General features: G+C 33.4%; 1 protein-coding gene across 3 annotated transcripts in view; it reads left to right on the forward strand.

Moving 5' to 3' along the window:
* CDH11 (cadherin 11) overlaps positions 1-26,536 on the forward strand; it is a 205,739-nt gene that overhangs the window by 173,098 nt on the left and 6,105 nt on the right. For all 3 annotated transcript variants that reach the window (XM_031950336.1, XM_031950337.1, XM_031950335.1), the window contains 4 exons: positions 2,319-2,572; positions 8,117-8,253; positions 8,913-9,046; positions 9,906-10,023. In XM_031950336.1, the coding sequence (XP_031806196.1) occupies positions 2,319-2,572; positions 8,117-8,253; positions 8,913-9,046; positions 9,906-10,023 (643 nt within the window). The remainder of the gene's footprint in view (positions 1-2,318; positions 2,573-8,116; positions 8,254-8,912; positions 9,047-9,905; positions 10,024-26,536) is intronic.

Genomic DNA, 26,536 nt, shown 5'->3' on the forward strand with positions numbered 1-26,536 from the left:
TGGGAACATTAGCTTTAGAAAAATATTCCATCTGGAAAAGATCCAAGACTACTAAAAGATACACACACACACACACACACACACACACACACACACACACACAGATATATACAGATATAGATATAGCAGAACTTGAGGGAACCAGACAAGAATGTTAGGATATAGAGGGAAAAAGTATATAAAATATTGGAATAATTGAAAAAAATGGAGGTCATTCAATTAGCACTTATTAAGTACCCATTATGTGACTGAAGCTATAATTATTCCGATTTATTCAAGAAGCATTTATTGAGTGCCTATGATATACCAGGTACTGTAGCAGATGCCGAATAGTAAATATGATGGTGAAATTCTTCTTGTTCTCAATTAGCTCATATATTATCAGGGGAAAATAACATTTTTACCAGTAAATACATATATTTTTCAACCATTTTAGTGCCATGCTCCTGCCTTCTGTTCTCCACTCCATCCTGCAACTCCAAATCTAGCTCTGTCTTTATGATCTGGGCTTCTGATTGGTGAGAAGTAGCCATAAATACATTAGTAATTTGACTTGACTCACCCACTATGCTACTGCTTCTAAACTATTTTCACTTTATGTCACCACAAAAGTCACTTTCTGGCATTTCCAAATATATATATATCTTGTAATTGTCACAATGTCTGCCACATAGTAAGCACTGAATAGATGTTTTCTCCTTTGTTCATTCATGAAAGTCATAATGAATGGCAGCTGAGAAGATCTTTGAGGGAAAGCAGGTATTCTTTAAGGGTGAAAATAGAAGAAAGAATATTCCCAGCATAGTGGATGGTCTGTGCAAATGGAAGATGTCAGTGTCAGTCTATGAGGAACAATGTTTACATGGAATGTAGACTATATGACAGCTGGTTTCTTGAGATAAATCTGGAAGGATAGATTATAGCAAGAGTCTGGAAGGCTTCAAATGCTAAACAGACCAGATTGTCTTATTCTAGAGTATAAAATTTCTGGAGCTAGAGTCTAAGTCAGATCTGTACCTTAGTCGTAAAAAGCTAGCAATTGCTTGGAGGTTGTGTTAGGGTGGTGAGAGACTAACTACCAAGAGAATTATTAAAAGGGTCTTGTTATAGTCTAATCAAGAAGTCATCAGAACCTAAATGAAAGTGATAACTGTTTGAATAGGAAATTATAATATATATATTTGTATATACACAATATACATATACATACATATAAGTATGTCTATATGTATACACACATATGTGTGTATATATGTATGTGTATGTATACATATATATGTGTGTGTATATATATATATATATATATATATATATATATAAGAGAGAGAGAAAGAGAGAGAATGAATATGATATGATGTGGAGGTACAAGCAACAGAACCTGGAAGCTAATTGGATATGGAAAATGAGGAAAAATGACAAGTTCAGGATGACTCTGAGATTATGAATTTAAGTAATTGGAAAAATGATTATGACCTCCAAAGTAAAATTAGAAAAAAAAGTATTGGTAAAGAGGTGTTTTTGAGGGAGTAGTCAGCAGTTAGTAGTGAAAAGACAGGTTTTGACATGTTTAATTTGAGGTTCCTTTGGTACATCCAGCTGTGGATGTTCAGCTGACAATTTATGTATAATTACAGTTCAGTAGAGATATGAGGCCTAGATTTAAAAATTTGAGAGATCAGCTACACAGAAAGGATAATAGAGCCCATGGAAGCTAATAAGGTTACCAAGGAAGGAAAGTACAAAAAGAAAAGAAAGCATAAGATAGAACCCTGAGATTTATCTACTCAAAGGAAGGTAGTACACATACTATAATCCAGCCCTCACCACCACCAAAAAAAAGAAGGAAACAATAGATGTCTAAAAGAACAGGAGGAATTCATCGTCACGAAAACAGCAAAATGAAAGGGTAAATAGTTTCAAAAGCTAAGTATTGAGAAGATGATACCAAAAAGTATTGTGCATATTTGTGTGTGGAGATATAGTTATGTGTGTCTATATCTATCAATATAGCTATGTGTATATTCACAAACCAAGAAAACATTCTGTCTCGTTGAGAATATATATTCCCTCTTAAAGTCAATCCCTTAATCAGATGGTGAATCAGATGGTAATATAATGGAAGGTATATTGGAGATAGAAACAGAGGACCTAGGTTTGAACTTTAACTCTGATATTTACTTGGATGTAAAGCTTATTTCTGTTATGGCTCCATTTTTCTCATCTATAAAATGAGGTACCTGGATTAAATCATTTCTAAACTTCCTTCTAGCGCCAGCATTCTCTGATGCAATGATGGATGGTGTTCTTTCTCTTACCAGCCTGTAGATTTTGAAACCAAAAAAGCTTACAATCTAAAGGTGGAGGCTGCAAATGTTCACATTGACCCCAAGTTCATCAGCAATGGCCCATTCAAAGACACGGTAACAGTGAAGATCGCTGTGGAAGATGCTGATGAGCCGCCAATGTTTTTAGCACCCAGTTATATTCATGAAGTTCAAGAAAATGCGGCTGCTGGTACTATTGTTGGTAGAGTCCATGCCAAAGACCCTGATGCTGCCGGGAGCCCCATCAGGTATGTCTGTGTCTTAAAGTTTGCGATCTCATATATTGAGTGTTGGCAAATGATTTGGGAATTATTGTTTCAAGAGAGTGTGGCAATAATTGGGCTTGTGTAAATATATTTTTTGGGGGAAATTGATTCCAAGCACAAAGCAAGCAAATCTAAGAATATTGGTCTAAGACTTGGGTGATATGACATCTAATTCTGATACTAATTGAGCCTTTTTGGGAGTGACTGTGGTCAAGAAATTTAACTGTTTCTTTGAAATTATCTTTAGTAGTGAGAATGGGAGAGATAAAACTTACCCATCTGGCCTTTCAGGGATCTAATTGAACAAAATTCAATTCATGGAGGCATTTTATTGAGTGCCTACTCCATGAAAAAAGAATGAATTGGGAGATGATGGAGATATAAACACAAGCCAAGGCACAGTCCTTCCTAGTGAATCTTACACACTATGTAGAAGATGAGGCACTAGAATAGGTAATTATAAAGCACAGTTTTTCATAAGGTCACCATAAAGGTACAAAGTCTTGTATGAGCTTTGAATGGGAGATGGAATCACAGGAGACTTAAAACAAACAAGTGATAAATTTGTTTAGATTTTAAAGAATTCTTAAGAATTCAATGAATAAATAAAGATAGGGCATTGTCATAATTAGAATTAGCAGAGAATCAACAAAGTACAGATATGGGTTTTTTGGATACCAAATTCATTTAGTTATAAAATGTGTGAATAAGATTAGTAGGGGGCAAGTCAGGAAATGTAGAATGGTAATATCTTCTGAAGTTATTTGATCCCTAATCAAGGAATGATGATATTTATAATAATACATGCAAAAGTACTGGGGTGAGGAACAACAAAGAACAAAAATAAAAATAAAATAAAACATTTTTTCTACACCTCTATTCTCAAAGAAAGCAAACTTGAAATGGAGTTTGTTTAGTAAAAAGAAGAACAATAGTTCTTTGCTGGATGTTTATTTGGTCATAGTTATGTTAAAGATATAGATTCAGTGTGTATATGAATGGTTAATTGAAAAGTTGGAAAAAGGCCAAAATAGAGAAATAAATGATTAAAGTTTGAATATGAAAATTAGCAGGCTTGCTTAAGGAGATGAGGGTTATTAAAGATAGAGAAGGCTGAGAAGGATCTTTAAAATCCTCTGCATGAAGCCAGTTTTAATTTGCAACCCAGAAAATGATGTTATGATGTAAAAAAGAGGGTACAGATCACACCTAAGGAAAAAAAAAAGCGGACATAAAAAAATGGATTGCAGGATATGCATGCTAAAATCGCCTTAGAAGTTTTTTCTAATTGAGTAGATATTCATCTCCTTTAGCCTAAAAGCATGGGATAATCCATCAGTCACTCTAACCTCTTTAAAGAACTTTTCACTTTTTACCATGTGATCTTTCAAACTACTTTTCCCTTGGTAAAAAGACCATGACATATAAAGAGAAGACTTATTGGGGAGGCTTTTCTTCAAATATTTTTTGAAGTACTCTACTTGCTCCCCTTGTTCCCAAAAAGCAAGCTTAGGAATGAAAGTTGTGGATACATATCAGTTCAACATATATTTAGCATAAAAAGAAAATAATCAGGCCTGGGGGATTGGAGAAGGGGGTAATAGTTAGGAAAAATTGAGTTCCTAATCATGAAGGGGATAAGTTGGGGTTGAATGATCACTTACAAGAACTGTTGTAGAAAGGGATATTGTTCAGATGTAGGTTGTACTAGATAAGGGCTGAGATTCCATTCAATGCTGGGATTCTTTGATTATATTCCTAATTACTTGGGTCAGGTTCTGCATAATCACTTCTTTTCACAATTTCTATAATTATAATTGTGCATATCCCTTCCATCTTTTTGTGTATTGCAGTCAACAATCTAACTCCAATCATGAATTGAATTGAATTTCTAGATGTTTCATTACTGTGATGTCAAATAGCTGGTTTTTATTACTGTAGAGATATTATGGCTTCCATTAAAATTGATTCCTCAATTCAAGTAATATGTATTAAGTACCTATTCTGTGGGGAAAATACTGTAATCTCAGTGGGAAGGCATCAAAATATCTGTTTGGATATTCATTCTTTCATCTATTATTAGTGATACAATGCTCAAGTCAATTAATCTTTCTCTGGGCCCAAGTCTCATTATCTATAAAATCTTTATTTTTCCTGAATTAAGAGTCAATTCTAAATCTCTATTTCTGTTGTGTTTTATATAAAACACCGGAAATAGAAAGGCAAATACAAACTAACCCTCAATATCAAACAACCTACAGTCTATTTAGGAAATATAACATGCACTCAGATAAGTAAATACAAAATAATTTCAGATATTAAACAACATTTACAAGTTAATTTCTCAGGAATAAGAAGAAGCAATTAAAATGAACCTTGACAGAACACAAGTGTATGTAACATGCCCTCTGGAGTATTCCTCTTACATGCCCACGTCTGGAACTCCAGGGATGGTTGCTATCCCTAAATCAGTGAATAAATATGAATAATGATGGCCATGCTAACTAACGTTATTCCTGAGCATTCTATAGTGTGTTTCTCCTAAACAACAAAACAATAGACTTATTCATGCTTTAGCAAAGGCATTTACTAAGATAAGATTTAGTACAAAATATTCCCCCTAAAACTTGCAGCATATTATCTGTTAATATACATGGTATCCCTAGAACCTCAAAGCCCAATTTTGCCATAGGATAGTAGTGAAGTATCTATCCAAAGGGAAAGAGTGGGAAAGGGCTAGCTCATAATTCCTGGCACTGGAATCCATGTCTCCCTTTAGAGGTTCTTCACGGAACTTCCCTTGAGGACATGCCTCTCTACATAAAACTTCTAGATCTCTGAAGCTATTTCTTTCTTTGGATGATTGTCTATATTCTTCTACCCTTGTCACATCTCTCTATTCCTTACTGAGTTCATTGTATCTCTCTGCTATAATATGTCTGGTGAAATGATCAGTGGTGAAATCAGTGAAATGAGGTGAAATCAATTACTTAGAAAATCATCAAAGCTAAAAATCCAAACCCACAATTTCTCACTTCAAACACTCTAACCCTATTCTTTTTAATTTTTATTTTTCTCCCAGTTACATGTAAAACAAAATTTTTGGTTATATTTATACATTTATTCACTTAAAAATCATTTTGGGAGAGAAAAAATCAGAATAAAGGGGAAAAACCACAAGAGGAAAAAAAAACAGAAGAAAAAGAATAAAGAAAGTGAACATAGCATGTCTTGATTTACAGTCCTTCTCCATAGTTCTCTCTCAGGATGCAGATGGCGTTTTCTATCTAACGTTTATTTGGATTGCCTTGAATCACTGAACTGCTGAGAAGAACCAAGTTTGTCATAGATAATCATTGCACAATCTTGCTGTTATTGTGTACAATGTATTCCTGGTTCTGCTTGTTTTGCTCAGCATCTGACCCTCTTCTTTATGTATTCATACCTCATTTCTTTCCCTTAGACTGTCAGCTCCTTGAAGGCAGAGATCCTGTCCTATAGCATTTTCCCAGTATACTCCTTGGAGCTGTAGAAATGTATTGATTGATAACTTGGTTCTCAGAGTTCAATAAAGAGTCTTTTCGGATGCAGCTTTCCTATTCTCATTTTCCTTCAAGGGCCAGGACTGTCAACTATTTTTAGAGAATGAATAATTCATCCAATAAGTCTATTAATGGCCTTTTCCTGAGAACTATTGTAGGGAAACAATATGAAAGAGTGTTTTGTGACCCAGTTCATTTCTTTATCCATTTAGATTCTGCAGCTTACTCTCAGGTTTTCTAGCCAAGTGTGGCATCTAAATTCAAAATGAACGTGGGCCAAACACCTCCCTTTGAATCACAGTATCTTAGCATTTTAGAACTGGAAGGAATATTAGATCACAGATTGTTAGAGAGGCAGTGTGATAGAGTAGATTTTTTTTTTAAAGCATTAACTGAGTCAGGAGATCTGGATTCATTCCCGACTCTGAAATTTACTGGGGTGTCATAGAAAAGATACTTACTCTGAGTTTGAGTTTCCTGATCTATGAAATGGCTAAAATGATAGCTATAACCCCCTAACTCACTATGTGCTTATCATAAATAAATATTACGTAATTATATTCTAGTACTGGTACACATGCAGGGTGTTGCAAAAACCCCAGTGTAGTTTTATATTTTAATATAATTAAACTTAAACTTTAGTGAATTTAAAACTATATTGGAGCTTCTTTCTAGGAAAACCTGTATAGCTGAACTGATTGGACAGAGAATCCGTAAGCACTTCACTGAAAGTTTTATTTAGGGATATAAAGTTTCCAGGGCATTAATGAGGGTGCAATAGATGTTTTCATAGTAGTACATCAATTATTAGAATTGAAAAGCCCTTCATGATATAAACTGTTTGACTACAAAATATAGAATGTTAAAGTTGGAAAGGCTCTTAAGGCATGATCTAGTTTTATCTCTTCATTTTACAGATGGAGAAACTGAGGCCTAAAGAGATCAGGTTTTCAATGATCTCAATAACATACAGTAATTATTGGCCAGAGATTCTGAATAGTAAGTAAGCAGAGTAACTAGATTTAGAGCCATCTGACACTATTCATGGGCTCATTCCTCTTCAGAAGTGAACTACATGAATAGGTCTGAAATTAAATAGCATTAGCATAAAATTTTGTTAGCATCTCAAAATGAATAAAGATAAGGAGATTGATTTTAAGGCCATAATGAAGCCTGAGAGATAAATTTAGATAAATTTGAAATTATTTAATGTGCCGTATGCTAGGAGCTGGCAAAAGCAGTAGAATTTGTGATTTTCTGAGTAGTTGAGGAGTTAGATAAACTTGTTTTCTAAAATCATCTTCATAAATATTCAGGTGATGGATAGATGTAGTAAATATGGAGAAATATGCAATTATTCGTTGCAGTTCTCAATCAAAAATGTCGAATCATTTTCTTTCAGTGTTATAGAAGTAGCTTTAATGCTACATGATATTTTCTATAGACATATACATATCTAAAGAAAATATCATATATATATATATATATAGTAAGATGTAGGAAAAAGGGAAGTTACAAAGATTTTAAGAATTCTGAGGACATAAACTATGTATAAACTTTTTTTCCAGAACCTAGAATAATACTTTAAATACATTAGGACATTTACAGATGTTTATCAAATTGAATTGAATTGAATTTCATAGATGGGTAAAGTTCAGATCATATCACTTCTCTGAAGTGGCTTTCTTCTCTGTAGTTGGAGAGGGATATTATACAATTTCTGAAATGCCTTCTAGTTCTTCCATTTTATATTTGAAGATTTATTCCTATTCTAACATTCTACTGGTAGTATCTCCTACAATTCAATCTGCATCTATAATACACACACACACACACACACACACACACACATACACAAATACAGCATCACTCTTGTGATACTAAAGTAATAATCTGAAAAGTTAAATTAAATCTAAGGAAGTTCAAACACATTAAGGAGCCTGGGGTATGGCATATTTAAAATCTTAATTTGTGTTCTGCTTAGATATTCAATTGATCGGCACACTGACCTCGACAGATATTTCAGTATTGGTCAAGAAGATGGTTTTATTAAAACCACAAAACCTCTTGACAGGGAGGAAACAGCCTGGCTCAACATTTCTGTCTTTGCAACTGAATTCCGTAAGTATTCTTTTAAGAGTTTTTGAATGATCTTTAATGAGGATTATATTTCTATGCACATATGTGCACTGTTTTTTTGTGTACAAAAATATATTAGATAGCTACCACTAAAAGTTTTTCTCAGTCCTAAACATGCTTTTCACCCTTGTTCCTTAGTGGATAAGAATAAGGGAACTGGTATACAAAGAAATTATCTCTTTTCTGCTGGCAGAAATGGCACAGATTTGGCAGCTAATTGTCCCTGAGGTGGTACAGACTCAAAGTTTAATTTTCTAATATTCTGGATAAATTTTCTATGTCTTATTCCCAAATCTGTCAAACCTAGAGTCACTCCTGGATCATTCAACCAGCATACTTTAGGAGCCTTAAATAGGGGTCATGAACTATTTGAGAAGAGGATCTCTCCCCTTTGGAATTGAATGTCTTCATTAAATAGCTACCATGGCTCAAGGATGAGATTATTTAATTATTCCTAAATTGAAGTTTAGAATTCTTTTATTCATAGCCTACACCAAGCCTTTTAGATGACAACTCTTATATGTATTATCTAAATGACATATCACTGGGGTTGACTATGTGGTAAATTTATGGAAAACCCTTAAGGAAGCCACTAGAGATACCTCCCTTTCTCTTAATTGCGTATATATTTTTTCTTCCAGACAATCGACACCAAGAAGCTAAAGTCCCAGTTGCCATCAGAGTTATTGATGTCAATGATAATGCTCCCAAATTTGCAGCCCCATATGAAGGCTTTATTTGTGAGAGTGACCAGACAAAACCTGTTTCTAATCAGGTATATATTACATCAAGTTATTGAACAAAGATGAAAAGTTCTTTGATAGGGTTTGATGGTTATTTTTATTTCCTTTCTTTATTAGAAAGAGTAGGGATTCTGAAACTTAGTTTATCCATCAACAACATTTTTCATTTGCAAAAGACTGCTGTTCAATAAAAGAGAGATGGTGAATTTACTCATTTGTTTCCTGATCAGACTACATCTAAGGTATTATTTTGGATTCCACATTGAAATATCTGTGTGGACAAGCTTTAATGTATCTAAAATAGTATAATCAAAATAAGAACATTCAAAATTACATCATTCTTGGACTAGCTGAAGGATTTTAGGGAATTTTATCCTGTAGAGAAGAACTCTTGAGGGAAGTGTGACATTTGTCGAATTATGAAAGACCATGATGTGAAGAAGAAACTAGACTTAATCTGCGCAGATCTAGAAGGCAAGACTGAACTCAATGTGTAAAATTTACAAGGAATTAAGTTTCACTTCAGTATAAAGAAGGTTTCCTTATAATTAGATCTTGATGAAGAGTGAATAGCATGCCTCATGGGATAAGAAGGTTCATGTTATTGGCATTCTTTAAAGAGAAGCTGGGGTATGATAGAAGTGATTCTTTAATTGGATTGGGGGTAAGGAGTATAGGATGAAGTAGATGGTCTTTTGGTTTCTTCCATATATGAGATGTGATTCCATTTAAAAGCATTGAGTTTGGTAAGACTTATAATACATAAGAACCTAGTAAAATTCAACAAGTGATATGTTCTCCAAACATGACTTTTTCCTTAGTGGATGGGGGTAAGGGAACTAGTAATCAAAGAACTTTAGGTAGCTTACTATTTTTTTTTTCTTTTTACAGCCAATAGTTTCCATTAGTGCTGATGACAAGGATGACACAGCCAATGGACCAAGATTTCTCTTCAGTTTACCTCCTGAAATTGTCCATAACCCAAATTTTACAGTCCGAGACAACAGAGGTTTGTGTCAAAGTTCAATTATATTAGTATTCTATGTCTTAAGCCCCTCTCAAAAGATAGGAAATGACTCCTATGCTGTAGAGTATTTAAATAATGCATGATCTTTTTTCCCCACAAAACTTCAATCTCTCATCTGAAAAAAACAAAACAAAATAAAAATCTCACCTAAAAGCATGGTGCCTAGAAATGAATGACTTGACTTTAAATAATTCAGTACAAAAAGAGTTATGATTTCCTCATTATTAGCATACCTTCCTCTTGCACCAGTTATAGCCCCTGGTTCTGTCATAGTAATCAGTGCCATGAATTTAATAATTTTATTACTGGGGATAGAAAGTGAATTAAGGCATATCAATTGAAAGAAACATGGGAGTTTAGCTTAGAAAAGAGAAGATAGAAATACATGGAGACTTTCTTCAAAAGTGTGACCAGTTACCTCTTGGGAAAAAAAATATTAGATTTATTCTCTTTGAATCCATAAACCACTGGTCAGGAATATTATAGAAGGAGTTTCTATTTATATATGACTTGGTTTAGATAATGTCTTGGGTCTTTTCCAGTGCTGAGCTTCTGTGATTCTTGGTTGCTGTGGCCAAATAGTGAATAAATAAATAAATGAATAAACATTCTTACCTGGTGGCCAACCTTCTGGTGAGAGGCTTTATGCACTTAGCTAGGCAGATCTCCAAATGACAGACACCATTCCATCTTTGGACCCATTTTTGAAGGTTTTCCAAGTTAGCAAGACTTGCCAAAGACTATGATGCATTGATGGTACTTTGAAGGTCACCTTCATTCAGTTATAAATTATTAGAAAAGAGTTTCCTTAGGAGGTTCCATGAATAACTTCCTACACTGTTTTTTTTTTTTTTTTTTGTTTGTTTGTTTGTTTTTTTAATCCTTGGTCTCTGTTATTAACTGGCTTCATGAATTTGGAAAAATTACAATTACATTTTTATATGCAAAATAGAGGGTTGTTTGTGGGTGGTGAAGGTTAATAATTCCTTCCTTCAGAGAGATCTTGGATAATCCAAAACAGCTAGATGATACAGTGAATAGAGATTTGTGCTTGCTGTCTGTAAGACTTGGTTCAAATCCTGAAATACCTTGTAATCCTGAGCTAGCCACTTAACTTCTACCTGCCTCAATTTGCTAATGTGTTAAGTGGGGATAATAATATACTTATCTCCTAAAATGATGTGAAAATAAACACGTTATCTAATATTCATAAAGCATTACCTTAAACCAGCATATAAAATTATTTATTAATATTGTTATTATTAAATTTGATACCAAAACCTCATGTAATTAGAAATCATTATTCTAGTGCATAGTGATTATGAGTAGTTAAGTTTGAATTAGGTTAGATGAAGAGTGGACAAGACATGTTTGATGTTATTTTTATATATATATATATATATATATATGTGTGTGTGTGTGTGTGTGTGTGTGTACATATGTGTATATATATATATATATATATATATATATACGTGTGTGTGTGTGTGTATCTATATCTACATATCTGAAATGGTTTCTTATGTAAAGTGAACACCATTATAAAAAACAACCTTTTTCAATGATCAGTTTGGTACTTTTGGATTTTATTTCTACATTGAATTTACTTTAAGCAGAACACATCTGTAATACTGCCTGCATTGACACTAAGGATTGTTGAGGATATAAATCTTAATGATCACTAGCCTGGATGTGTGAAACCACCTCACATCAGCTTATGAGAAGTGGTTTTTCCATTTCTTTATCTATTTCATGTCCTTTGTTGATGTTCTATGTCTCATTTGTATTTTATCTTTTCTGCTAAGTACTTGTAATATTTTACAAAGCAAAATGTCTTTACCAAAGCAAGTCATCTCATTAATCATTTTACCAAAGAATAGACTGGTTAGTTTATGAGAGTTTCTTGATCTGCTATTATTTCAACTACTATACTAAGTATTTAAAGCATTTGTTCTAGTAAATGAGAATACATATGTTAACCTAGTTTAAGGACTGGATTTGTTTGATTTGGTCCTAGGGATCAGAACTGGAAGGAAAGAGTAGATATTATCAAGAGAAAGATTTCAGCTCAATAAGAAGGAAAAAAAGTATAAGAAACTCCTAGCAATCATTTATGCAAAAGTGAAATACTAGAATGAGTGTCTTTTTTTTTTTTTTTTTTTTTTTGGAAAACTTTTAGTAATAATCTAAATGTTTTTCATCTGCCCAAGGAGTTTGGAGGTATTATCTCTGTTTAGGTCTGAATTAAACTAGGTTATATAATTCAATACTGTCACTCTCCAGGTCTCAGTTTCTTTATGAGTATTAATAATAACTGTACTGTGCACTTTATAGGGTTTTGAGCATTTTGAAACTCAAAATTTGAGTTTTTGTTGTTAATTTTCTATAGGAATTAGTTTTTGCTTATATTTTTGTCACATCTTAAAATAAGAATCAAGCCCTGTTATGTATTGTTATGTACTGAGTGTTTAAATCACCCAGTGTTTTATCTCTGCCTCTCTTTTGCTTATAAATAAGGTAATCCTAAACTAGAAACTCTGTTTTGTCGGAAATGCTAAGTGGATTTTTATTTTTATATTTTTTTTAAAGAAAAATGACTTTATTAACTGTGGCAAACCATTAATGAAAACTCTAATGTTTGATGTTATTACAGAGCTTGAAAGTGAATATAGTTCTATAATTATCATTTAAGAGAGTTCCTTTTGACTGGGCTCCTCGAAGTAATTACATATTGCAGTAATCCTAAAGAAGTAATCACATTTTCCATCTTATTCATAGACAACTTTGCTATCAAGCTTCTCTGTACTGACTGTTTCCCATTGAAAACATAAGATAATGGGTTAGCTCATGCTGAGCTAGCGCATCCCGTCCCTTCCTTGCTGAGTGTTTACTCCCATTATACCATGTAAATAAACAGCATTGTGCTTGCCTAAATTCTACATAAGCATTTGGTATCTTGAAAAATAAGAGAGCAAAACCATTTTAATGTATACGGGCCTTTTTTTTTCCCTGCACCAACTCTCTCTTCTCTCCATTCTCTATTTAATCTTGTACTGTTCTTGATACTAATCTTCAAAGAAGGATCAGTGGGGAGATCACCTAGATGATCTCTTCTCTATGCAAAACCATCATGGAATCGTACTTTTGAATGTATGTGTATGGAACTGAAGAAGTAAGGAACTCTACTTTTAGCATAATGGAAATAGCTTTGAACAAGAGGCAGAAGACCCTCGAGATTTCAAGATCTAGACCTGACACTTACTGGCTATAGGACTATAGGAAAGCCATGTAGGAATAGCTTTGACCTGTAGAAAGAGCATAGCTTCTGGGTCAGAAGACTATTTTACAGAAGAATAGTTGTGAGAATCCCTTGTTCTGCTATTATGACAACTATTCTAAGTGTCTAAAGTATTTTTTTCCCTTTAAACTCAATTGATGCTTCCTACTTGTACAAACTTGGACAAGCTGCTTAGACTATCTGTGCCTCAATATCCTCATCTGTAAACTGAGTGTGTTGACCTAGGAAGCTGAAGTAGCAGTTCTTAGATAAGCCTATGAATTCTGATCTATAATGTCCTTTATAAAATGACTTGGTGATATTTATACAGTCTCCTCCACAATGTAGTTGTGAAGAAAGTACCGAGCACTAGGGAATGTAAGCTATTAAAAAAAAAAAAAAAAAAAAAAAAAAGGCAGGCTTGTTTTTACCAGTGCAAGGGAATGAAAACTCCATTTACTTTTGAAGGACAACAACTTCTCTGCTCTTAGAGAGTTATTTAGACATTGAAAAGCAAAGTGACTTATCCATGTTTACAAAGCTAATACAACCCCAACTAAAAGAAGAAGAAAAAGAAGGAAGAGGAGGAGGGGAGGAGGAGGAAAAGGAGGGAAAAGAGGAGGAGGAGGAAAAGGAAAAGGAGAGGGAGAAGGAGAAGGGAAAGGACAAGGAGAGAAGAGGCAAAGGAAAAGGAAGAAGAGGAGGAAGAATCAGGACTTGAGCTCAGGTCTCCCTGATTTGCCAAGTGGTCCTTCTCTGCTGTTATAATTTCGCTGAAAAATGTTAGCCTTCTGTGACATCCCCCCAAATGGTAATCCTTTAAAGGGAGCTAAGTGATACACTGGGTATAGTACTAGACTTGGTATCAGAAAGAAATGAATTGAAATCTTGCCTTAGATACTAATGAGCCTGAGAATAAAAGAAATCTCTCAAGCTTTCTGTTTCAGTTTTCTCATCTGTAAATTCAGATAATAATCCCACTTTCCTCTCAGTTGCTTTGAGCATCAAATGAGATAAAATATATAAAGCACAAGATGACGATGAGGATGAGGATGATGATGATGAAGATGGTAATGGATGCAGGGTACACATATTTTTCAGAATTCTAAGGCAGGATGTTGTAGTAAAACAAGAATTCCAATGACTAATCATGAGATCTAGGCATAATTTTCTTTCCACATTGGGGAAGATACTTCATCTCTCTGGTGGATCTATAAATTAGGCTAAAAGCTCAATCTAGGTCAATGGCAAACAGGCAGATTTAATAAAGTAGATATGACCTTAAGTGTCAGATGTAGAAGGATGGGTTTCAGAATTAGATAGCACTTCTGTCTTCAATGTCTTCTTTCCTGATCAGATCATTTCTAAAGTACTTTCTTCATTGATGGGCTTCCTGTATTTAAGAGGGATATTAACAAACTGGAATGTGTCCAGAGAATGGCAAACAATATTTAAAGCCATTATACTTGTCAAGGGTCTTTTTATGTCTGTTATCTCATTTGATCTCATAAGACTTGGTGATAAATAGATCCAATTTGAGTGATGAGAAAAATGAGGCTGAGCCTCAGTGACTTTTTAAAAAAAAAAGTCATATAACTACTTAATGAGTTTCCTGACTTCCATTCCTCTATTTGTTCTGCTAAACCATGACATTGCTCCTCAAAGTAGAGAATAGAGATTCTTAAATTTTAAGAAGTTTTTTTTTGTCCAAGTATCTAAATTAGCAACTTGTAAATGTTTGATGGTTGATGTCCAGGTACCCTTCCACTCTAACATTGTGTTTTATTTTCCCTTTTAATTATAATATGTTATGTTCTAAGTTCCTTTCTAGTCTATCCCATCCTAGGATAATAAGATACTATTCTTTTTGCATACATTCTAGAGTCTCCTTCTTCTTTAATAGTGTTGATTCTGCTTTCTGTTATTCAAACTATTATGTTTTCAGATATCTTCCAACTTTTAAGTTTCAATATTTTCTATGAAAGTCAACAAGAATGAAAATTGGTTCTTAATTTTCTTTTATTCATAGTTATTTGGCAAACATTTCCTATTCCTCCTTAACATTCTTTAGGCTTAATTCTTGTCTTGATATTAATGTCACTCTACATTTTAACTATTATATGACCATAGGCAAGTCATCTAATCTCCTTGAGCCTAAATGGGAAAATGAGAGAATTTAACTAGATGACCTCCAAAGCCCCTCCGAGATCTTATATTCTATGAGTTATGTCATAGACTAGGAATTATGATTAAGTCCCATTTGAACAACTGGGTTCCTCCTTCATGACCTATCTTGTTCTGAGTCTATTCATTTTTATCATCAGAGATAGAATACTGAACTCTACTATCAAAGCCAGTTGGGAAAATGAGAATATAAAACATATTATGATAGTCTCACTTTGTGAGACTGGAATGAGAAAGTATATGAAAAAATGATGTCTACTAATTATTGGACAAATATTTATTTAAGCAAAGATACTTTTAATACAGATGTCAGAGGCTCATTGCTTACATATAGAGCATAAATTACAGTTCATTTTTACTTCTGGTTCATTTGTTCTTATACAGTTGAATTATGGGGACATCAGCAGATACCTTTCCCAAAGAGTGAATGTTGGCTCACTGACATTCTTGTCTGCTCCTCTGGCCCAGGTAGCACTTGGAAATATCCTACCCCAAAAGTTACCTAAAGGGCGTCAGTTAGTTCCTCAGAAGGAAACACTCTTAATGAGAACTGTAATGTGTGCACAGCAAGGTCTCATAACCAACAAACAAAAATAGCAACAAACCTTTTTTCCCTTTCTGGTAGACATCTATTTTCCACATGAGATTCATATGAAAGCTAGCAGGCATAATAGGACTAAATACTAAAGAATCATTTTACTTAGAATTGGAAGGAGCATTAGAGAAACTCTTTTCAAAGATTAATTTATGTTACTGATGAGGAAACTGATGAGGAAACTGAAGCCCAAAGAGGGGAAATGCCTTGTCCAATTCATAAAGGTAGAGTCAAAGACAGGATAGAAATCTGTGATCTCCAATTTTTAATGTCAGGGACTTTTCCACAACACCCTGGGTATATATAGGATAGTTATAGAAGATAAGTTGAGACAAACTTGTAGATCATGAATGTCACCCTATAGAGTTCAAATGTTATTCAGTGAATAATGACTAATTACTGAAAATTCTTGAGAAATAGGAGAACAGAAAAAATAAACAGTCCAACTTAGTTATGGACTTAATTTCTGGATTGAAAATACTTTCAAAGTAGTTGCCATTTCCCAGTTTACAGGCTGTCCCAAGAAACCTGTGTGTTCTGTCTGGGACAATTTACAAAAATGAATTAGAGGCAGAAAGAAAGCATAATTATTTACATAAGCTAAAATGGAGAACATTAAAAGACATCTGCCATTTTGATCTGCCAACACATCCTTGTCCATATTGGAGCAATTAAAATAAACTTTTGCAAGACCATCTTGGCTGTCTTTAAATTATACAAGCAGAAGACCAGAAGTATCTCAGTATGCTATTTCAGGCTGCTCATAAAAACGATGTCCTCAATTTAAGGGGGAAAAAAAGATAGTTGCCAAGTATTCTAATCATGGTAAGCTTGATTCTGCTGTATGGACTCAGCCAAAATCCTTTCTAAAATGCTCTCATGTAACTGAATAAGCAAGGCAAACTTAACCCTATAAGTAATGGAATTTATTTGGAAGAATGAAGTAGGAAGGCAACTTTTAAGAACAATGATATATATGTGCATGTGTGTATATACACATACAATCATACACACATGTGGTGTGAATAGACACATACATTCTGAATGTGTGCATGAGTGTATGTATGCATGTACATACCAGGGCAACTAGGAAGCACAGTGGTTAGAGTACCAAGCCTAAATTCAGGAAGACTCCTGAATGAATATGGCCTCAGACACTTGCAGAATAACTCCTGGGGAAGTCACTTCACCCTGTTTGCCTCAGTAGCCTAATCTGCAAAATGATCTGGAGAAGCACATGGCAAACCCATTTTGTATCTTTGGCAAGAATACCCCAAATGTTGTCATGAAGAGAAAGACATAAGTAAACAAGGACAATATATTCTACTTGTGTGTGTGTGCATATATGATATCTTTGTATATACATATGTTTATATACTCATACACATGTTTATAAATGGGAAATCAGCAAAGAATTTAACAATCCTAGTGCTAGAAGACACATAAAAGGCCACCTTAATTAACCATTCAACAGTATTTATTAATAACTATACTTATATGGCACCTACTATGTGCCAGTCACTGTACTAAGTGCTAAAAAAAAAATCATCTGATTCTCACAACAACTTTCAGAGGATGATGCTATTGTTATCCCCATTTTACATTTGAGAAAACTGAGATAAATTAACAGTTTAAGTGACCTGTCCAAGGTGACACAGATAGTAAGCATCTGAAAATACATATGAACTCAGGTCTTCCTGACTCTGTGTTCCTTTCTATTCATTGTGCTACCCCCTGTCTCTTAATTTATTAAGCATCTGCTATGTATGAGACAATATGCTTAGTGCACTGAGTGAGTATATCACCCATTGTTTTCCTTTATGAATGATTATCTAATATCTAGTGGAAAACCTTCCTTTATGATGACCCTCCTACTTCTTTATGTAAGCCATGTCATTGTTAGACACCATTTTTGGGAAATTATTCTATGTGTTGAACCCAATTTCTCCTATCTTCAGTATAAACTCATGACTCCTATACTCTTAAACTGGCCTGTGGCTTATTTGAATTAATCCTAATCTATTCTTATTTGACTTCCCCATTAATGATTAAAGAACACAATCATGACTCTCTACATCTATTTTTCTGTAGACTAAATATCCCTTATTCCTTTAAACAATCATTAGTTTATTGTATCCTTACAATCTTAGAGATTCTCTTCTGGAAACATTTCATCTTGTTCCTCCCAAAATGTGAATCCTACAACTGAAACTCTATGTCTGTTTCTTTTGTATACCCTACTCCTCTGAGGCTTGAATTATCTTCCATAAAGAAGTATTGAATAAATAATACTCAAATGCTTGCAAAGATTTTATGTACTTGAGTTTCAACTTAAAGTGTCACTTTACCCTAACATCAAAGATCATATGCATCAGCTTCTTTATCTCTGCATTATTTAGATACGGTACCAAGTTTTTAAAACAATATAAGGAAAATCAGGTGGAATGAAAAAATAGTGATTAAAAAATAGAATGTACGTGTAATGAATCAGATTATGTAGCCTAAAAAAGAAAAGACATATTAGAAACTGGAGAAGAGAAAGGATAAAAGGAGATTATATATATTGTCAAATGACCTGATTTCTAGTCTGTGTTCTTCCATTAATTTGCCATTCATCTCTGTAGAAAAATAACTCTCTTGAATCCAGAATTCAGTGGGTTCATCAATAAAATGAAGTTTTTTTTTTTGACTAGATGATGGCTAAATTTCTTAAAGATTCATTCCACTTTTGTCAAATATATGATTTCTTATTTGTTTATTTTGGGGATGATAATAAACTCTTTTGTTTGGAGATGATAATCAGCTTTTTATCACATCCTTAAGTGCCTGAACACGAGGAAACAGCCTTGAAATGAAGGAGGAATGATATTTGTGGGAAATAAGGAAAAAATTTTTAATGGTCAGAACTGTCACATTTGAGCCTGAATATCTTTAAAAAGAGAATAGCCTCTTGTTTGTTTGATATAGAATTATCTATAAGATTAAAGTATGGATTAAAGACAGGATGCTCCCTCAAAGTTTGACCAACTTGAGTTTACTAATGACTCGAGAAAACATAGCTTTACAATTCTAGATGATTAGAAGAACGATTAAAGACTAGAGAAGGAGTTTCATAATATATTCTATAACAATCTCTACCATTAATTATTGGAGCTTAGGCAAGTCATTTGCTTATCTAGGCCTAATTTTTTCATCTATAAAATGAGTGAGTTGATGAACTTTTAGAATAATTCTTTAGTCCTAAAGTCCCTTTAAAGACCAAATTATAGTAACTGTCTGAATAATGTAAAAATAACAATGTTTTTGTATATGGTCTTTGTTGTTGTAGAGTGATGCTTTGTGTTGAAGCTCACATTTTATTAAAGCATTTATCAACTATTAAATCAACTATAAAATCCTTCCACTTACTTTATTCTATATTGATTTCAAATCCACAAACTTCTGTGTAAGGCAGAGGGCATACAAAAATGAAGGAGAAGGATATCAATAGAGAGACAAGAAAGTGGTAGAAAGGAAGCAGAAAGTTTGTACTATGGGGAAAAGGCTACAGAAGCAGCCAGGTGACTCCATAGAGCATAGAATGCCATGACTCATGGCCATGCTCATCTCCCTGAGTTCAAATCTAGCCTCAGACACTTACTAGCTGTGTGACTCTGGACAAGTCATATTACCTTGTTTGCCTCAATTTAGTCTTCTGTAAAATGATCGGGAGAAAGCAAAGATATTTTTGTCAAGAAAACCTCAAATAGGATCATGAAGAGTGAGACATGACTGAAATCACTGAATAACAAAAGCAGTTACTGAGATAGAGTTGAGAGTGGGCAGAGATCAGATGGCAGTTGAGTTTATCTGTAATATGACATATGTGAAGGGGAGTACTGTGAAATGTGACTGAAAACAAGACGGAAAAGAATAATATTTTCTGTATCAATATGCTTCCTTAGAAAATGAGTATGTTAGCACCCTTTTGATGATGGGAAGAATGAGCAGTTCTTCCCCAAAACAGCCAAACCAAATTCTCCACAAAAGATAATGAAATCAGATGATTGCCATGTTAGAACTGAGACTTTGTTCCTAGAAAAGATTTCCTCACTCTAGGGAGCATGTGAAGATGTGAGATAAACTAGTATGCAATTACACTGAAATATTTTAGGTCATCAGATTGACCAGTGAAAAATAATCACCTTCCCCAACTTACCCTCCAATCCGAACCTTAATTATAATCTATTTTGACTGAAATAAAATCAACAAACAAATGGAAAGAATGAAAAGTTTACATAAAGTATTTACTATTAACTACCATGCTAAGCATTGGTATTGGTATGTTCTACTTTCTAAAGATCTATTATTGCATGCATATAGCTGCATTTTCTACTAAATCAGGTTCAAAACCCATCCATGAATTTGTAATAAATGGGAATTTCCTTAATTTCAATCTCTCCTAAGTACTATCTCCAAAACACAGGTATCTTTTGCAATGCATTCCTGATCAACGTTCCTGAGATAAATTTTCCTGCATTTACCTAGGCAACTATTGGAACAAGAACTATTGGGACATGCTTCTGCATGTCATTGCAGCTTCATAAGAGCTGAATCATGTGTTCTATTAACATAGCCTTTGAGACCTCAGAACTACCACTAGGATATCATAGGAGCCAAAGAAGATAGCAATTGAAGTGGATGGTATCCAGAAATGAATGACTATACATATCTCCTTATTCTATAACACTCAGATAGTCCCCCACCCCTTCATACTTTTAGCCTTTTCTCTAAAAAGTTGATTTATATACCAGAGTAGTAGGGGGAAGCACAGTCCTCCCTCTGGACTCTCTTGGCAGAATTTTTTCTTCCCTAGGATAATTATAGCTCTTTCTTTCTTCTCATAAAGTTACAGTTATACTTCTTCCCTACCCATGCTAGGAAAAAAATTCATTTCTATCCCATCACCAGCTAAGTGAAGCTCATTAATGAGAATTTTCCAGAAAACCAAGGGAAATATATATGAGATGTTTTTAGAGATCTAGATGTCTCGGATTTTCAAATTCCTGGCTTCTATTTAAATAATTGAGTAGAAAAGAGAGAATAACCAGATATAGGATTATACTTTCTTTTCTGGTAGTTGATTTAGGCAACTATATTTTATTTGCTTCTTAGTGGTTTATTATTTTAGGAAAATTCCAAGCATCTAAGTTGAAAATCCAAAGGAGAATTTTTACATCAGTACTCTGTAAGAATAGAAATCTGATTTTACAGAAGAGTGCACTCTTTTCCTCAGTATGAGTTTTAAGACAATCATATCTTAATAGAGATTTGTGATAGGCAATAATGGATGATATCAGGGGAGAAAATCCATCCTTTTGTGTTTTACTAATATTAGCAGTGACCCAGGCATATAGTCAGTCCATTGCCATGTCAGTAATTAAAACTGCTCCATTTAATAGAATTTTCCAGGATTTGTGGTCTCCTAGAGTAATATTTGAGGATTCAGAGTCAACCTCCAAATAATGCCAAGATATCAAAAAAGGACCCAAATTATCTAATTATTTCTTCTAACACAATATTAAATAAAACAGCATTATAGTGAATAGTTATTTCTAGAGTAAGAATTGGGTTACAAATGGGAAAATAAGCTGAGGGGCTCTTAGAAGAGTTAATGCCAATGGGACAGAAATAGGAACTGAGGTTGTTGTTAGATATCTAATCTATATTTAGGACGCACACTGTAATATTAGATATAATCTGGTTATGATATATAGCTGTTATGATAGTGATATGTTAGTATGGCTATTTGTTTGAGAGAAAATTTTTTTATATTTCCAAAACTGATGTGCCTTAACTTTTCCCCAGATTTATTTCAAGTACTAATATTAATACATGTAAAATAATAACTATATCTGATATATAAGGAATATGAAACTCAAAGAACTATTTAACTTGTCAGTGGTGATATAACTAGTAGGAAGAATAACTTGGATTTGAACCCAAGTATTTTCACTTCAAGTCTGGTGTGGTTTCCTTTCATATTATGTCTCCAATTCCCATCATTCCCAATGTTTCTGATCCCATTATCCAATCTGATATTTTTTATCTATTGAGTTATTCAGCTTATAATGTGCTTTTCTCCTGGGATTTAAAAAAAAAAAACTATGCTTTATACCACATATTATAAATGGACACTGAGAACCTTTACTCAGGAATTATGAATGATTTAATCAATTCATGCTTTTGAAAGTATTTGATTTCATAATATGAGAATTTCTGAGGGGAATCAATTTAAAAACTTAGATTTAGGTTTTCTTGAAAAAACCACTCTATTCTGACCTGGCTAGTGGGCTCTGGAATTTGTAGACTGTTTATCATTCTCTGTGACTTAAATATAGAGATTATGTTCATAATTGATATTTTCTTAAGACAAGCATATATCTTTATGCCATCTTATCTCTTTCCCCACATTAAGAAAAAACTAAAACAAAAACTTGTACCAAATATGAATGATCAAATAAAGTAAATTCCTTCATTGGTCATATTCACAAAATGTATATATCTCATTCTGGCAGCCAGTACAAAATTTCAGTGCCTACTATATATCAGTTATATGCTAAACACTAGAGATAGAAAAGAAAAAGCCAGCCTCTGCCATCAGGGAGCTCACAATTTAATGAGGGGGAAACAGGTAAACAAATATGTACAAACAAGCTATATGCAGAATTCATAGGAAATATTTAATTGAGAAAAAGCACTAGAAATAAGAGGGGTTGTAAAAGGCTTTCTGAAAAACATAGGATTTTAGCTGGTAATTGGAACCCAGGGAAACCAACAGGCAGATGAGGAAAAGCATTCCAGACATAAGAGATAGCCAGAAAAAATGCTGGAGATGAGAAATAAAGGATCCCAAATTATATAACATTTATAGAGTAAAATACTGAAATATATTTTTGGTATTGGCCTTTAAAAGGAAACTCCTATGTATTTACCCCTCCTCTTTTCATGAAAACTATAGAAGTCTTTGCAGTTCATGATTCACATATGATTTTGTTAAATGCAAACATCTTTTCACAGAAGAGGAAACTGAGGATTATTGTGGTAGAAGCAGTAGATAAAATGTTGGATTTGAAATTAGGGACACAAGGTTTTGAATCCTGCCTCAGAGAGAACAAGTCCTTATCCTCCTCTTTCAGACTTATGTTCCTCATTTGAAAAATGGGGTAATGATAACATTTGCTGCATAGGGTTTTTTGTGAGGGTCAAATGAGGTATAAAGTACTTTGCCAAACCAAAAGCATCATTTAAATCTTTTTTCCTCCTTATCTTCCTCATCCTCATCTTTGTCCTCATTCTTTTCTTTATCCACTTCTCCTTCTTCTTCCTCCTTTTCTTCTTCTTCTCCTCCTCTTCCTCCTTCTTTCTCAGTTTTTCCTCCTCTTTCTCTTTCTCCTTTACCCCTTTGTCCTCCTCATCTTGTGCTCTCCTTCCCTTCACCCTCTTCCTCCTCTTCTTTTCTACCTCCTCTATAGTGTTTTTCTTCCTCTTCTTTCTCACCTCCCCTTCTTCCTCCTCCTATTTTTTCTCACCTCCTCTTATTCTTCCTTCTTTTTTTCTCATCTCTCTTCTTCCTCTTTCTCCCCTTTGTCTTCCTCCTTCCCTTCATCCCCCTCCTCTATTTCTACCTCCTCTGTTTTCTTCTCATTATTATTTCAAAACTCATGTTTTTTTTTAAATAGCAGATCAGGGAAATGATAAACTCAGGACTTATGATGCCAAATCCAGTCCTTTCTCATCACCAACTGCCTTTTCTTCAAAATGAGAAGCAAACTCATCCCTCCAATAAACTAAAATGTATTAAGCATCTACTATATGCATCATCCTATTCTTATGTAAATCTGTATAATTCCAAAACTATTTTAAAATCTATTAAGTTAGGCAAGTCGAAGTAAGCGTGCAATTCTGGCAAGTTTTAACAGACATGATTTCCATAAAGATTTATAAATTGACACATGTTGGTGTATTGTAAGTCTAGGCAATAACTGATTGTGCAGACACATCCACGATTATTATTTACCCACAAGAAATAATGGAAAGTTTCATGGAAATAAAGTAGCACCCATAGAATAGAATAATAAAATATTCACACTTTGTTACATGAAAATGACAACTCTCAAAATAACCTGGAGACCTGGCTGGTGGGAGGCTACAATGAGAAAAAAAGTGTTACTTTGAAGAGTTGTGTAGCTGTAAAATATGATACAAATGTGAACTCCAATTCTACAATTTTTAGCAATGCAAGAAAATATGAGAAAGATACCTAAAGAGAGAAATATTTATCATGGTTACAAATAAATGGAATGTATTTCTTTCAGAATTTATCATTCAGAACCATTTTATATCTTGAAATGAATTGTACAGTAATTAGTCATATAATAGAGTCCAAGAATCTTTAAATAAAGCAAATATGCTTTGTTTGTAGGCAGCTAGCTGCACAGTACACAGAGTACTGAGTCTAGAGTCAGGAAGACCAGAGTAGAAATTCAGCTTCAGGCACTAGTAGTTATGAGAACTTCAGAAAGCTACTTAACCTCTGTCTGCCTCAGTTGCAAGAGGGAAATAATGATAGAATCTATTTCTCAGAGTTACTGTAAAGATCAAATTAAATAATATTTATTTATTATTTTTCCCTCCTTCTCTCTCCCTCTTATTTGCAATTGAATGTCCATCAGCCTAACATGTAGTGGTGAATAACATTTATAAATTAATGACATTATAAATGACTATCTTAAGATAATGTAGAGAAAGCTTTTATTTCATCCCAGGATGAACTACATAACCTCTGATTTTTTTTTTTTTTTTTGCCAACAATGATATTTTGTCATTTGCTAAATAAATGATTGAATGAATGAAATGATCAATCATTCAATCAATGTATGAAGAGATAAACAAAAAACACACTGTAACTCTCTTTATATTTTGGATATTCTTTAACATTCTTTTTTATGTCCCATTCAATTCTTTGCTGTACTTAATATGGTGAAAACTAAAATTCTTTATATAAAATTATTAGTAATAGTCCATTAAATAGTCCATTAAAAAACCTTATTTATTTTTACTTCTAAGAAAACAGGACAAGACAGCAGAATTGGTTTACCCATGGTTTACTCACCAACAAGAAATTAGTCTCAAAGATAACATTTAAAAAAATAATTAGTCAGTCACCCTAGGAATTAGGAAGTACAATTATCCACATTTTATATATGAAGAAAGTGAAGCAAAGAAGAGGTTAAAAAACATGTCCCATGCTTCTAATTAGTTTGAAAGCCAGGACTAAAATATTGGTGTCTTGCAACTTCCAGGTTAGTGATCTTCTGTCATACATCATTTTGTAGATGTGGGCAATGAGTCCCAGAGATGATCAATGACTTCTAGTGGGTCACACAGTGAATATGTAGCAAAAAGAGGAGGAGAATCCAACCTTTTGAATGCCCAGCCCAGTGTTTTTCTCATTAAACTCTCTTGTTATATATTGTAAAAAATAGCATTAGATGCAATATTACTGTAACTGGAAAAATCAACACCTGGAACTTATGGAAGCCTTTTCCACAGAATAATTAAAGCTTCTTGTTGAACAGAGATCTTTCATAAGAAGTTGCAAAAGAGTAAATTTATCTTCCAAGTTTATTATAACATAAACAACTTAAAGAGACAGCAAAGCATCTTTCTTCATAATGAAAGAGCAGAGGTGAAAATGGAGGTTACTATGGTAGAATATTTAATACATTAATAGATATTGGGCATTTCTGCTTAATTAAAAATAGCTAATGTGTATATAGTGCTTACCGTGTACCAGACACTGTTAAGCCATTTACAATTGAGTACACAATTATTGTTTATTAATTCTTTTTTTCCTTATGAGAAAGGGTTCAATAAGGAGAAATACCTGAAATAAAAAATACAATAACAAAATTTATTGAAATAAGACGTTTTATAGAACTTCTCAGATAATAATCATAATCATAATAATTTATATTTAATGACACTTTGTGTCAGGAACTGTGATAAATACTTTATAATTATCATCTCATTTGATCTTCACAACCACTCTGGAATAGAGTTGTTATGATTATCCCTATTTTGTGGATGAGGAAACTGAGGTAAATAGAGACTAAATTACTTGCCCAGAATTATATAAATATTTTAATAAATATATAATTTTAATTATACATTTATATAATTATATTTCATATATAAAATATATAAATATATATAAAATAAGTATCTTAAGTTGTATATGAACTGAGGTCTTTCTGATTTTAGCCCAATGTACTGTGCCACCTAGTGCTTTTATAAAGCACTTGCCACAAAATGTCCCTATAAAAGAAGTACTATAAAAATTACTATTTCCACTATGAAAAAAGAAAAAGAAAGGCTCAGAAAATTGAAAAGGTCAC

Source organism: Sarcophilus harrisii, chromosome 2 (assembly GCF_902635505.1).
Source record: "Sarcophilus harrisii chromosome 2, mSarHar1.11, whole genome shotgun sequence".
Classification (NCBI taxonomy): Eukaryota; Metazoa; Chordata; class Mammalia; order Dasyuromorphia; family Dasyuridae; genus Sarcophilus; species Sarcophilus harrisii.